This window comes from Pyxicephalus adspersus, chromosome 5 (genome assembly GCF_032062135.1).
Source record: "Pyxicephalus adspersus chromosome 5, UCB_Pads_2.0, whole genome shotgun sequence".
Taxonomy (NCBI): Eukaryota; Metazoa; Chordata; class Amphibia; order Anura; family Pyxicephalidae; genus Pyxicephalus; species Pyxicephalus adspersus.
The window spans coordinates 53,586,819-53,603,065 of NC_092862.1; the positions used below are offsets into that span (position 1 = coordinate 53,586,819).

At 34.7% G+C, this 16,247-nt stretch overlaps 1 protein-coding gene across 3 annotated transcripts in view; it reads left to right on the top strand.

Moving 5' to 3' along the window:
- The window catches only part of ZNF407 (zinc finger protein 407), a 275,487-nt gene that overhangs the window by 198,831 nt on the left and 60,409 nt on the right, over positions 1-16,247 (top strand). For all 3 annotated transcript variants that reach the window (XM_072411522.1, XM_072411521.1, XM_072411523.1), the window contains one exon: positions 3,023-3,201. In XM_072411522.1, the coding sequence (XP_072267623.1) occupies positions 3,023-3,201 (179 nt within the window). The remainder of the gene's footprint in view (positions 1-3,022; positions 3,202-16,247) is intronic.

A 16,247-nucleotide genomic window follows, 5' to 3' on the forward strand; every position in this document is an offset into this window, starting at 1 on the left:
CACATTATGAAGTGCTTTACAAACTCCATAGTCATATCACTAGCTGTCCCTCAAAGGGGCTCACAATCTAATGTCATAAGTCATATGTCTTTTATACAGTACAAGTTTGGGGGAAACCAATTACCTAACTGCATGTTTTTGAAATGTGGGAGGGAATTCGGATACCCTGAGGAAACCCCGGTTCTAGGATCGATTTGTCTCAATTTTGAGCAGTGGTCCCATTGTGTTTTTACTTGCACCTTATTGTTTTCAGAGATAAACATGGACTCTTCAGGTGTTTGCGAATTGTTCCCAAGGATGAACTAGATTTGTGGAAGTCCACTTTTTTTCCCTGAGGTCTACTAATTTCTTTTAAATTTCCCATTATGTAAAGCAAAAGACCATAAGCTTGATGGTAGGTCTTAATATACATCCCTTTGTTTACTCCATTAAGGCTAATTCCCTATCGGAAACTAATTGTCTAATTACCTAAAGGCTTGGCTTCATTTTCTGGAATTTACAAAGCTGCTTAAAGGTACAGATAACCGCAAAAATAGACGCATTGGAATGTGTTGAAATTGTGATATAGTCAATAAAAATTAAAATAACATAAAAAGTAAAATAAGCTTATATATGTGGCAGTTTTACCATTCCCAGTCGAAGGGCACGTAACATATGGTAAGATAGGGTATCCTAGACTACCATTGGCTATATGCCCAGTGGCTCATTCAGATGAAATCCCAGTGCCGGTTTTCGTTACACTACCCTCTCTTGAAAAACATGATTATGGTGATGAACTAGGTGACAGCAATTATGAAGAGTTTGAAATTGATGAGGACTCTGTTCGTAAGGGATTTGATCAGCATGAGTTAAGTGATTTTGCACATGATTTGGGACTATCGAAGAAGGCTTCAGAACTCCTAGCATCAAGACTGCGTGGGAAAAACCTACTTAATAAAGGATCAAAGGTATCATACTTTCGAACCAGAGAAGTTGCGTTTCTGCAGTACTTTAGAACTTACAGTAGCTTTGTATATTGTCATACCATACCTGGTTTAATGGTGGAATTGGGAATTCCAATCTATAACTCAACTGAATGGCGACTATTGTGTCCTCCTTCACAATGGGAAGATATTTGGATCACTCCCAATTGGCCATTCAGTTTCTCTTTGTGAAGTATATGCAGACATAAAGAGAGTCATTGTGTTGTTGCAATATCACCAACACTTGGGTCTTCTGTCTTGACCTTAAAATGGTTTGATTCCTTTTTGGTCAGCAACGCAAATACACCAAGTATCCCTGTTATCTGTGCATGTGGGACAGCAGAGGTCGTGAGAGGCATTGGATGGAAAGGAATTGGCCTCCAAGATCGGCCCTAAAACCAGGTGATCCAAACATTCTACCTGAGCCACTTGTTGATAGAAAGAATAATATATTCCTGCCTCTGCACATGAAACTGATCTGATGAAGCAGTTCGTTAAAGCTTTGCCAACTGAAGGAGACTGTTTCAAGTACCTCATTTTGGCATTTCCTAGCCTGTCATTTGAAAAAAGGCCAGGGTGTTTGATGGTCCACCGATTCGGCAGCTCATTAAAGATGAACATTACATCAGGACAATGTCAGAAGTCGAAATTAATGGTTGGTTATCATTCAAAGTCATTGTCAAAGACTTTTTTGCTTGGTTGCAATATAAGCATCAAGGTGCATTTTCTGCATAGCCATCTTTCTAACTTCCTGGAAAACCATGGTCATGGAAGGACGGTATCAGGGTAGATGGTATGTACATATGATGGCTGACTATTGTGGGAGCATCTGGTGGGATTGTCCTAACACTGATCACTCCAGGAAAAGCTATAAATGTAAATGTTTACCTTAACCGCTTACCTGATTAATTTTCAAATGTTTTACTGTAAAAAAATGTCAGAGTAACAATAAATCCTTTGTATAAACAAAAGAAATTTAAATAAACAGTACATTTAAGTTATTATTTCATTATTTTTTTGTATGTTTTTTGACAAAAACAGAGGGTACCCTGTGTTGTAGAAACTGGATGTGATGGCAAAAAACACCCAAAAATTTGTAAAAAACAAGTGTAATATCCAACTCAACAAAAAAGTGTTCCCCAGTGTAAATGTCTCTTAACATTGGAAGAAAATGCAAAGTAGCTGTCTTAAACAGTATGGCAAATGTATAGTTTGTAAGTAAAAAAAATATCTGGAGGGTTAAAAAGTGAGTTTTAAAGACTGCACCATGGGTCTGTCTAAACGTCTAACTATAATATTCTTTGCTTTACTGAGATAATGTTTTTATTTTTTACAATTAGGGTTATTAAATAAGAATGGCTTATTTCTGCCTCTATTACAGTGGTCCTATCATGACATTTTTAACATTATATGTATTTTTTTTTTTTTTACATACATCACATATCCCAGGAGGTTTTGGGCTGCTCTTTCAGCACTTGCCAATCTTGGGTATGAAGAGAAAGGGCTTCCCCCACAATGTAAAAAATACCAATCTCACATGAACAGTGAGATCGGCTTCTATTATTTTACTTTTTCAGACTGAAGCGTCACCCAATCTTGTGTAGTGCAAGATTGGGAGACGTTAGAAGAAGACCTATGAATATGGCGGCACCCACTGGTCCCTCAATGCTAGAATGAAGAATAATCCAGGAAGGCGCCGGACCAAATGTAATCTGATTATGGAGGGATCAAAGGCTCTGCAGAAGGAAGGATAAGTGTATTTTTCATTCACTTCCTTCCATGTTAACATAGGTTTTTAAAATATCTATGGTCTCCAAATGAAAATCTTTATATCTTTTAAGGTGACATTGTAGAAACTTGGAATGCTGTATAATCGTGGTAAATGTATGTTCTTTGTATTGTATGGTTTATCTATGTATATATTGAACAGATGCTATGAGGTACCAAAATATTTACTGTTACCTCTATCAACCCTCTAGGACATAGAGTATGATGTGCTATGCTTTCTTTGTGTGTTATTTTTATATATACATGCATTAAAAATATTTTTTTCCCCCTAGGTCAAATTGTGCTGAAAATGTTCGCAAACATATTTTGCACACTGGCAAGCATGAAGGCGTGAAAATGTACAATTGCCCAAAATGTAGCTATGGAACAAATTCTCCTATGGAGTTTCGAAACCATTTGAAAGAACAACATACAGACATTGAGAATCCAGATTTAGCTTATCTTCATGCTGGTAAGAACTGGAAAGTTGTTATCTATTTTTCTTTTTCGAGGCGGTTTACATTTTTGCAGTGCATTTAATGCACACATTTTAATTAGTATTACATTAGGGCAGCAAATTCATTTGAATGGACTGTGTGGTGCCATATAATGTCAATAGCATGCTGCATTGCTAAAAAGAGCTTAGGACCAGGCTTTCTTGATTTCACTATAAACACCAGGAACAAGTTTTGGTCAGGCAGGCACAGTATGGCAGGGCATGTAACACAAACGTTTAGTCACAAGTTTATACAACTGAGATACTTTTTATTAAATTGCCAGAGATACTCCTATAGTTTTTATTTAGGAAAAAGGAAATAAATACAAGAAAAATCTTTTTTTTTTTTTTTTTTAACACGGCACAATGAAAGAAAGTTGTTTGTGCTTATATAAACTTTAGATGTTTGTAGTTCTCCAGATGAACCTTCTGTTTATTTTTCTATGCCTGATAAAACTAGTGATTTAAACACATGGTTGTAAGCCACTTCCATCAGCATTATAAATGCTTCAAAGAGATTGACTCTTGTCACAGCTGTTGGCATCAAGACAGTCACAGTATAAAGAACATCAGCATGATTGGCAGTTTATCATTCACGTTCTTTTGTGAGAAGCTCTGCATTTTGTCTGTGCCTTTCAATAAAACACTATACGTTTTGTGAAAAGTGAAATGTATATTCATTTGAATGTACACCATTCAAGAATGCTTTGCTTGTAATTGAGAATTGGATATAAATTTCTTAAAGCAAATGAATGAGTCAATCAAAGAAATGTATTGTATATCGAAAGCAGCTGCATTATTGTGTGCATTGATGTGTTGGTTATAATTGCAGGCTGATTTTGTCATATTTTGTCAGTTGTGGCACCTCATAAGTAAGTGGGAGGTGGGAGAGTTTGGGTAAAAAAAAAAGAATGGAACATCCTTAATATATTCTTTTACAGGTATTAGGTGCTTCATTTGTTTGCAACAAAGTGTTTAAAATGTATTTGTTAGGTGGGTTCAACTCCTATTATGGTATCATCAAAAATGGCTTTCTGGCCAATCACTTTCTGGCATAAATTTTGGTAAAAAGAAAAATTACAATATTCTACCTCTGCAGTGCCACCATGTTTGACTTTCACTTATAAAGTGAGAAGCAAGCTTAGGTTGGGCTTAACTTGCAGTACAAGCCTAGAGATTTTGTTGCAATCATCAGGCCATATGGGTTAACAGTAAAGCCAACAAGTGAAAAGTTGTAGCAAGCACATGTTAATGTTGATATGCATGCGCTGCGCAGTCAATCCAAATGTGGAATTCTACACTCCTCCTGTCTTCCAAAATCTACAGAAATTATTTCTACAAAGAAAGTGTATGTTAGGAAATAGTAGCATGATAACAAGTATTTTTAGTCAGGACAGTATTCACCATATTTGTATTCTTGGGCCAGTACTAATTGCAGCAGGGTAAAGGGACACCACCTGTAATAATGCTTTAATTTTTTTATTTAACGACTAGATATTTGTAGCCGAACTTAGCAAGAAAATGGTATGGTTACAGTGGTTCAGAGTCTCAGTTCAGGAAAAAATATTTCTCATATTTGATGGTCTTGGTAGCTGAAAGTTTACCCTACATATACAAAAAAAAAAACATACTTGCATCCTCCAATAGTGCATTCTATTATTATATAATAAAGAGAAGAGAATGCCCTTGTACAGAAGGACATTATAATGCAGATATGCCTCAAGAAGTGTGACATTTTAATACAGCCCCACTTCCTGTGCCCACAAGTATTCTGTATATAACGTTTGTGATTAAAGGACAACTCCAGTCCTGTGCTCTCCTCTATTGTCCTAAAATTATATGTGGGGGTTCTTCAACTTGAAAGAGGAACAGTTTTGGTATATGGAGGGTTGTGTAAAGATACACTGTATAGAATGTGTTGGGTGAGTAGTGCTTTGCAATTATTGTTTCTTTTTTCAGAAAAAAGGAGGATATCTTAGAAAAATAAATAAATAAATCCCAGAAGCTGGAATAATTACTTTATTCAAGTGTAATAGAATTGTCAAAAGATTCTTATCTGTTGCTATAGCATACATTCAAACCACACCGGATTTTGTCTTAATATGATCAGTCTTTATTTATGTAAAATATAATTTGAAGTCCTTTTAAGCAATATGCATTTACTATAAGCACAGATCTGTGCTTTGTGTTATTAAAATGCATAGAGCAGTCATATTCTGGGCTTTTGTTGAAATATGTTTTTAATTGAACAGAATTATGGCTATATATTATCAATGTGAATCTAGTTAGAGCAGTGTATTGGGCTAGCACAATAGCTCAGCACACTAAGGAATGTGAATAACAAATTATTTCAGCGATCATGAATCTGAACCTGAAGACTAGTGTCTTTCTCTGAATGCAGTGGAAGAAGAGTATATTGGGTATGTCTTGCACGTGTCTGTTGCCATGCATGGTTTATCACTATGTAAAATACATATTTATCTTATGGGTATGGGTACATGGCTGTTAAATAGCCTGTCTCTCTTCTATCATATGTCTTGTTATAAGAGCAGCAGACAGTTGGTACATAGATGTGGTTACATTTAGTGCTGTGCAGACATAGAGAACAATATTTTTTTTTATATTTTCATTGCCTCTACTAATCTCTGCATGAACAAGAAGAACATAAATGTTTCGTAAAATACAAAGATCGTCCCTAGCCGATGTGCAGGGCGTTAACACAAGTTTTTTGTAAAGATAACGGCTCATGTGTCCTGTGCCCAGGATCCTTCTCAGTCAACATGGGCCACTGTTGGCTATGTCCACCACTGATGGCAGACTTGTAGCAGGGAGTTGCCTGTAACATTTGATTAGAATTTGTCTTTCATTGTCTCCTCCTCATTTGTATACATGAAACCCAACTAGATTTTATTTTAAACATCTCCAATTGCCATATTGCAATCCAATAGCAATATTTGTTTTTAAGTTTGATGCTTAAAATATTATAATTTATAACTATACCAAAATAGCCACTTCTATTACAGTTATAGTATATTTCTATTATAGTTCTATTACTGAATCAAACTTTTTCATAACATTCTTTTAACATATCCTATAATATATACTAGCAGTATTAACAGAACTGCACTGAGCCAAGGTCTTGGTATTCCAACCAACATAATGAAAGCATCTGAATATTCCTCGAACATTATATAATTATTGTTTAGTTGCACCAATATGCACATATGGGTTCCTTATTGAAAGTTGCTACAAATGTTTGTGTTGTTTTCTTGGGGTGTACTTCAGTTCAAAGCTTTAAGCAATGATGTGAAGTCAGCATAACAATTTTCATTCAGTTTTATTCAATGATCTCAAAATTTCATAGCACAATTACTATGTTCAAAAGGATTGAGGCTAATAAAGTCCATATAAAACCTAATCTTTCACCAGAAGCACCTTTTTTTAATTTCAATCCTTGTGGGTTTTCCTGCACACAGTGTCTGTTTCAAATACCCTCTGAAATGTTTCCTGGGAATGTTCTGCCTGATCTTTTATATTCCTTTCATCTGATCCAAAACATTTACAGTCAATTTGCACCTTTGAAATTGTTGCCACAGTTTCAGCTTCATTACCCATCTCTCCTATGTGCTCCCTCATAGGTTTGCTATTATGTCATACTTTTAAATGGCAGTGATATTGAAACTGTCATATAGAATTCTCAGGAACATTTCTTGTTGAGCACCAGATTTTAAAAAATCTATAGTAAAAAGCAATATCACAAGAGATACAATTAAACATATTTTGTATCTATTAACATATCTTGTATCTATTGCGTTTGTTTTATTTTTCCTTTATAAAAAGGAGCATTATCTATTTTTAAAATGGAACTATAGTTACAATTAATTACTACAGACAGGCAGGATTTTTATTGCATAAGAAACAGAGATGTCTCTTCTGCAACAAAACATACTTACCTGCCTGTTTGCAGATCAGTGTAGGATGTCTGATTATTCTGCACATGCGGGAGTTATGTCATTCTATTCTAGCTGATCAGGAGGTCCGAAAGACCAGGTAAGCATGGTGGTGCCCAGAGGACAGAGGAGTGTAATTAAAAATTGCAATTGGGCAAGTAAATTTCCTTTTTTTTCTTTTCTTTTTTCTTTTTTTTTTTTTTTGTTTTGTTTTGCATAAGGGACATACTATAGAAAAGTTCATACAACCTGCATTCCTATTAGAAGTCCAATATTAATTTGAAGAATATATGATCCACAGGCGTTATGTGAAATGGGCGTGCTGGTAGGTTATAAATACAGGCGTTAAAAAACAACGTGGAATGTATTAGCAGAGAGTTTTGTCATGATTCAAGATTGCTGCTTTATTATCCTACAGGGCTGTGAAGCTCTTAAAAATGTATTTGATATCATATATAGCCACATGAAAATTGTTGACTTCTTCAAATTATTTGGGAGTGAAAACATTGAAATTGTTAGTTTAACAGTGCCTTCAAATAAAGATAATAGACTTATAAAAAATAATTTACCAACAAAATGATTAATTGATGTATTGGAATACTGTGAAAAACTAGGTACACCCTAATGCTCAAAGGCTGACATTGCCTCATTTGGCAAAATTACTTTCTTCTGGCATTTTGCTTAAGTTCTGTCCATTGTCCAATAATGACTTGGTTCCTTCATATATTTGTGGGTTTTAAAAAATGAACCACCTGTTTTCAACCCCACCAACATTTCTTTTAGGACTTCACTAGTCCAGCCCAGGAGTGATTCCATATGGATATATTACTGTTCTTTAATACATTTCTAGTTTACCCAAGTCTTTGGGCAGATGCCATTAGTTCCATGGTTTTGCTATGCTTTCCAAACAAAGATAATTCTAAGAATCATATTGGTGAATACTTTCTAGTTACTCTGATCTGCACTGAATATATAAAATCTGTACTTTAGAATTGTGAAGAATAACAATGTTAAACCCATCAGTCCTTGTTCCTAAAGAGTTACTGTCCTGGAACAAAAATACATATTAGGAGCTCCAATTTTATTCTGAAATTTATGATTTGCTTTCTTGTTCTTGAATAGTCTGTATCATGTCACTGTTCCCAGAAGAGCTAAAAATCAAATATCTGGAACAGTCATAGTTTAATGTCGGTCTCAGCCTGATGCAAAATTTTTTGGGTAAGCCAATAATCCTGCCGGTTTTTGTTTGGCATGTAGAAGGTAACCAGTGTAACTGAAAAAACCCACACGAACATGGTGAGAATGTACAAACTCTATGTAGATAGGGTTCCATTAATTTGGGAAAGAAAGTCTTCCATGCGATGAATAAAAAAAAAAAAAAACTACCTGGAATCCAATGGGTGTTTCATGTTGTAATTTAATTTATTTTGTTTTTAAACATTCTCGTCCATAGCTATTGCACCCTCTTTTTATTTTGTTTGTGTATGTATACATATATATATAAATATACAGATTCAAATTTTTTCCCCCTCCTACAAAGTGCACATACAAACTAGGTATTATAAACATTTATATTTATCATTAACATTATTTACATAAGTCTGAATTCTTTTAAGATATAAAAAGTGTTGTGCTACCTCTTTAAGGCTTTATTCTTCCTTGCAGTATAATTTCTGTCAATAAAATGTTTAATGGTATTCAAGTGCGGCTGTGCTTTCTCAAGCACAATGTCTTTAAAAGTAATCAGCTATTTGTGTTTCAATCTATCTCATTTTATATTATCAACTGCTTTAATGTCTAATTGATTTCCTGCACTGAAACATACACTTTGTGTCTGGACACGGAGAGCCTCCTTGCAAAGGTTAGCCTGTGCAGGTTGATTACACACTTGTTACCTGTAATTCAATACAGCAGTGCTGTGTTTACAAAGTCCAGATTTCCTGTGCTGTCAGTTAGGGCAATCAGCACAAAGACCAAGAGCCTTTTGGAACTAAATAGAAATGAGAAGAACATTTGGGCTGCCAGTAACCCTTCAAAGGTAATTTAACAGCCTTTTGACTACAAGGCATCAGTTGTTGTAGTTGTCTGCTGAGAATGAAATCTGACATTCTTTGTACAATGTTCTGGCAGTAGCTCAGCAGGATCTTTTGCTAAACTTCACTGGGGTTTTTTCATTGCCCAACCTTATGAGGGCTTTATTATTTGGCATTGTAGACCGTTCAGAGATCCAGCCAAAACACTGAGGTAATACATTTAGGACATTTTTATAAACTGATCATTGGCCTTGCATAGATGTTTTTAGAAGAATTGTCACTTCTAGAGTAATTTGCTGTCAAAATTACAGCAGCTTGTCTGGAAGCTGTATTCTCCATTTTTAATTGATAATCCAAATTCTAGTTATATTTGCTATATTAATATCATAGTCAACGTTTAATTTGATGGCCCATTCTGCCCATTCTTGCCAAATGGCAAATCACTGAAGTCTATGACTAGCCAAAGTAGGAAATGGTTAGAATACCTGTCATGGGGTTTATATGTATGTGACCCATTAGGGAGACTTCTCTTTTGTTCCTTTACTCAGGACATACTTGTAGTAAGGAGATTACCACAAAACCAGGATTGTGTAATCTGAGTCATACATTTGTGCCAACTCTTACTCCAGGTACACAGTAATTTCTTTTGATTCAGTATCCCTAGGAGAACTGAACATTTCCCCTCAGGTTCCGGTTTGTGACATTTGAAAACTTTTTTTTTTAATTTCTCCTCATCTTTTGTTTTGTTGACAGCTCTAAAATATGAGATTTGTCTTTATTTTTTATCTCCGTGACCATGATTACCAATACAATACTCAACATCAGGAATACAAACAGTAATAAAACTTTTGGTGTGAACAAAGGAAAGGACCAAAAGCCAAACTTATGAAGTCCAGATTAAAATGTATTCCATTTTTTTGTTTCAATATGTTTACCTCTTTGATTGTTAACTCTTCTGGACCGGGTCCTTTCCTCCTCCTGTGTCACTTTCTGTATCTGTCTGTCATTTGCAACCCGTATTTAATTTACAGCACTGCTTAAAATCCTGACAGCATATGGACTGTTTGCTACTGTAAATACGACTACTAAAAAAGGCTGAAAGTTCACCCCCTAATATTTTTTTTTATATTAATTCATATATTTTTATATGGTAGTAAACATGAGCCTTGGTGGAAATTAAATTCATTAGAAGGTATGTTGCCAAAACTTGCTGTTCACAAATCCAAAGTGTGGATTCATTCCATCTCCATACCCCACTAGTTGCATGAAAGAAGACGCCTGGCATTGCAGGAATGATGCATTCCTAATATATGTTATAAAAAGAATTTCAAGGACTGCTATTACTAACCTCCTAATAAAAATACTGGATGCCTGGCTGCCTCTGACATATGATTCATCATAAACTAATTGAGAGGAAATACGAGGATTGGTATACATGTTCTAGCAAATTTTGAAGGTAATTTTCATATCAGCAGTTCTACCAGCTTCACTATCAAAAGTATCATAGGTTGTATATGAATTAACCAAACAAGGCTGTCATTAGAAACTATAGTAATGTTTGTACTTTTTTCAAATGGGTTCTTTGGATTGTTCGGTAATGACAATATACAAACACGTCACTGACAAAGATATGTTTTAAAAAAACTTATTTTTGGTTCTTTATAAACCTTCACATTTTTACTACTTTGTGGGGGTTTTTTTGTTACATAAAAGATGAGAAGAAATCCACACACAATTCTTTTTTGAAATTATCTGATTTGACAAATTGGATGCTGATGACCATTTTTTAATTTCATTTTTTTTCTGGTCATTGTGTTGCACCTATTGTTTTACATGTAATTTATTGTAAGCTGGAACTATTCTGATAAAATAGGTTTTGTAGACATGAGATGGGTTTTATGATTTTTTTTCTGATCTTTGTAGTGACTACAGGTTCCACAGTGAAATACAAATTACTATAGTATTGGATTATGAAAGGAAATTAATTTGAACAAATTGAGGAATATTGAGAAATAGTCTACTGCTAAAATAGATTAAAGCCTTGTGTATATATTTACTGTTTTGTTTTTTTTAGGGCTCCGCCAGAGATTTTCTAAATTTCCACATTTCTGCAAAAAAAGTATTTGTACTACTAATGTTGCTATTAGAGGCTTTTACCTCACTTTCTGTCTGCTAAAACTGTTCCAACCATTAGAGGTGACAGTAGTTTAACCAGGAAGGCCTCCTCCTGCCACCAATGGTGTCAGGTGTGTTTGGGAATTCAACCTATTTGAATGGGATGCGGAACTCAGTACATCACACACAAATTTAGTACTTGATTTTCTATATTTACTATATTGCAGTTGTACAGCTCTTCCTGCACTGAAATTGTTTATGGTTATTTTACTGCACACAAGAGATTTCATTTTTCTTATCATGAATTCTTAGCATCACATGTGGACATTACCTCCAGACTAATATCTACAAATGAAGGCATTTTGATAATTGCATAATTCCTCCCAGCAGTGCTGAGATAGATACCATGGCAGGGTTCTGTAATGCTATGTACAGCACCCTGCTAGCCACTTCCACACTGTGAATGGACAGTGAGTGAAGCAGCAGCAGAAGATTAATATACAATATAATATATCTGTCAGTTACTCTGCTTTCTCAACCCATCAGAGAGATTCTTCAACTGCAGCACAACTGATCGGCTTATTTCCTGCTTCTTCCTCTCCCAGTCTAAATCTGCTATATAGGGGATTGTGAGAGGCTGATACCATATCAAGGTTAAATACTTCTTGCATTAAAAAAAATAAAATATGTAAGGTTGTATTAATAAATCCATAGCAGCATTTATATTTGTCTCACATGTGGTCAAAGTTCAGATTTAAACTTACACTTTGACCAGAGTTGCCTCAAAAAGAGTGGTAGAGCCCAAAGCCTAGATGCAGTTAAATGTTTGACAAAAGGAGAACTAAAATGCATAAAGTATTTGCTTAAGACAGGAAAAGCGTATGACGTTTTTCTGGCAAGTGTCTTAAAGAATAATGGGATTTAATCATTTTTTCACATTATATGATTACATTTGAAAGAATTCCAGAATATTTAAAAAATGTATTAAAATCAATTATGAAAATCAACAATGATATACTCTAATAATAACCAAGGTAATTAAGAGCCATTAACTCTTTTTAGTTTTTTTGTAATGTGACAAGCTATGCATACATCTTGGAATTTTATGTAACGTTTCGGAGATAAATTAGTCATAATGTCAAAAGAATATGACTAATGTATTCTCATACTGTACAAAGTCAAAAAGTAAAGACACTGATTATAAAAAGATGCCTTAAAAAAGAAATATATCAAAACTGGTTCAGTTCTAAATATGACATTGGTTAAATTGCAACAAGTTTTATCATCTGAATCCGTAATATCAGATGAATGTTAAATTACATGATTAGTTCTATTGCATTCTACAATATGTAGCATTGGCACCACTTTGTATGTCTTCCATATTGATTTGATTTAACCATATATAAGTAAGTAAATAAGTCTCCATTCATTTTGTTTTGTTTTTTGATGTTTCATGCTACATAGAACAGTACTGCTTTTTACAGTTCCAGTACTGTTTGATTCACCCTCTATCTTTTAGCCTTTTTTTAATTGATCATGACTGAAAAATTAAAATTATTAATTAAAAAAAAAAATAATCTTTGATTGAGAAAGGCTGTTCATCTTATTAATTGTGGTCGGAACAGCAGGTTATCAATGGCTGCATAGCCTTGTATCTCATTGACAGGTCAAAACTATCGGTAAAGGGGTTTCGATTGATTTTCAATCAAATTTCCTCTGAAATCTTTTTGATATCATTTAGTGCCAGATAGTAAAACAACTGATATTCTGTCATTTCTGAGATTGAGCATACATCTAATAGAATTGATTGCACCAGCTAATCAACATATGCTTAATTGATGGATTCAATATTCAAAAAAAGCTTGATTGATGTTATTGGTACTCCACTCACTCTCATGCACATTCTTGAAAAGTAAAAGGGAAGAATATATAAATAGTATTAATCTTTTTCTACGTGTTCCCTTTTTAGAGTTGCAGAAAGTTGTAGGATTTTAAATATAAGAAGTAAACTAATCCATATGGTCAGGTTGATTTTCTTTGTTTTTATTATATATATTTTCCTAAATTTTGCTTAAGCCATTGCTTTAGTTTTTTCTGTTGCAAGCAGTTTAGTACATTTTGAAAAACATACTGAAAACTAACAAACAAAAACCTAAGCCATAGATCTTTTTTTTTTCTGTATTAATCAAGTAAAATAGTATTACAATACACCAAGTAAAAAGAAGTTACTAGCATCTGTGAGGCTTCACAGCTATCTTGGCAAAAAAATACATGTTTTCCTAAAGTACAACTTGGCTTGCATCTGCCAGTCCATTCATAGAATGCAAGCTGCTCTATTGATGCAACGGAGAGCACTGTGTAATTGGAGGCAAGTCAGTCACATAAGTTTGACTGGTCACATCTTTATTTTGTCTTTCATATGTTATTCATATTCCACCACCACGGCGAACTACATAGTAGTGTAATTTGTGCAGTTATTCCATTTTGAATATTTGTAGCCCTAAAAATCAAATGACTGTAACAGGGATTTTAGAATTTGCTAATATACACCAAACCGTTTTGCCTTAGTCTAGCTATATTGTAGTGCAAATTTGCTTCTTCCAAGCTACAGCTCTTCTGCTAATGTTTGTTTTTTTACTTTTCCCAAATCAGCAGTAAGAATATGTTGTGTGCCTACAAAGCCAGTCACAGTCCTGTTTTTTCTCTTTTTTCCCTATATTGAGTCCCTTAGACACATTCTATATATTTGTATCCTAAATAAGGTTGCAAAGATTTCATTTGGAAAGAGAAACTAATCAAGGTTATATCTCTTTGCTTTTTCATTAGCAATATATGCAGTGACATCTCTAATACATTAAAGAAGTAAAACATGTCCTTTGCATCTATAAACTTTCAATTTATGCTGGCAATATTTTGTTAATTTAGAGTGGTATTCAATGTTGGCATCATTTATATTTTTGTAACCTCACACATAATTTGCAGATGCACATTTTTTCTGCTAATTACCTTCACACAAATATTTGTTTCTGCACACTGGACTGATTAAATAATGAATTCCTTTCTAAATTAAGGAAAGGCTATTTGGTGCTTAGATTGCACCTCCACCCAAAACAGAATTCTATCAATATGCAAATGTATTCCTGTTGTCCTTGTACTACTTGTGGTTCTTATGCTGATTTTCTGCACTGGCTACCTACCTTCAAAAAGTAAAAATCATGAGAACCTGCTTCCTAGTCAACTAAAGGATCACAATGTCAGTGATATTGTTCATATACACCATTATTCTTCTGTCCCATGTGCAGCTACTGTTGTATTGTAGCATGTGGAAATGGTTACTAGTGACTTTCAGGTAGAAAAGAAGATGTAGCCTGTGGCTCTGAGGACATCCAGATGAGGGTTAGTCTTTTGCAAGGATCTTTGTCAGTGATCTTATTAGTATTTTATATCTGCTTTTTACATTCGAGTTTGTCCAGGGTACCTCACCAAAATAAAAAAAAAGTAAACTTCTTTTTAATCTCATAAAAATGAGAGAAGAACGGGGGTTTCTTAAACAATATGGTTTAATTGTAATATATTTGTGTTTCAGGTTGGACACCATCTAGCACACATATTGTTTTGGAAATTACTTACTACTATTGTTTATCAATACATGCGTTTTTGGCTAAATGCATCTGGGGAGATGGCTGTGTTCTACCTTTGATATTACTGTGCTTGAAATTATCATTATTGTATTTTCCCTAATTGGAATTGCTATCCCTCACCTAATATTATAGCTCAGGTGAATTTTGTATAATTCGTGGTCACCCTAGATGGTATCAACCTGAAACACAAATATATTTCAATTAAACCTCATTGTTTAAGTGCCAAACTAACCCCTCTTCTTTTCTTCCCTTTTATATGCCATGAACTTGGTGCTTCGGCATAAGTAGTTTGTCATATGGTACTCTTTCCGATTTTACATATTTTTAATCTCCAGCTAACCTTTTCTTGGCTATATACAGTTAGGTCCATAAATATTTGCACAGACACAACTTTTTTTCTAATTTCTGTTCTGTACATTACCACAATTATTTGTAAATGAAACAACTCAAATGCAGTTGAACTGCAGACACTCTGCTTTAATTCAGTGGGTTGAACAAAAAGATCGCATAAAAAGGTGAGGAACTAAAGCCTTTTTTTTACACAATCACTTCATTTCAGGGGCTCAAAAGTAATTGGACAATTTCTTGGGATGGTGTGGGTAATTCCTTCATGTCATTATCAATTAAGCAGATAAAAGGCCTGGAGTTGATTTGGGGGGGGGGCTGCTTGTATGTGGAAGATTTTGCTGCAGACAACATGTGGTCAAAGGAGCTCTCCAGCTTAAGGATGGCTCTTAAGCCATCCTTAAGCTGCAAAAACAGAAAAAACCCACCGAGAAATTGCTACAATATTAGGAGTGGCAAAATCTACAGTTTGGTTCATCATGAGAAATAAACAAAGCACTGGTGAACTCAGCAACGCCAAAAGACCTGGACGTCCACAGAAGACAACAGTGGTGGATGATCACAGAATCATTTCCATGCTGAAGAGAAACCCCTTCACAACAGCCAACCAAGTGAACAACACTCTCCAGGAAGTAGGTGTATCGATATCCAAGTCTACCATAAAGAGAAGACTGCATGAATAGACTTTGCTCAAAAACATGTGAAAAAGCCAGCACAGGTCTGGAAAAACATTCTTTGGACAGATGAAACCAAGATCAACCTTTACCAGAATGATATCAAGAAAAAAGTATGGAGAAGGCATGGAACAGCTCATGATCCAAAGCATAGCACATCATCTGTAAAACATGGCGGAGGCAGTGTGATGGCTTGGGTGTGCATGGCTGCCAGTGGCACAGGGACACTAGTGTTTATCCAGGATGTGACACAGGACAGAAGCA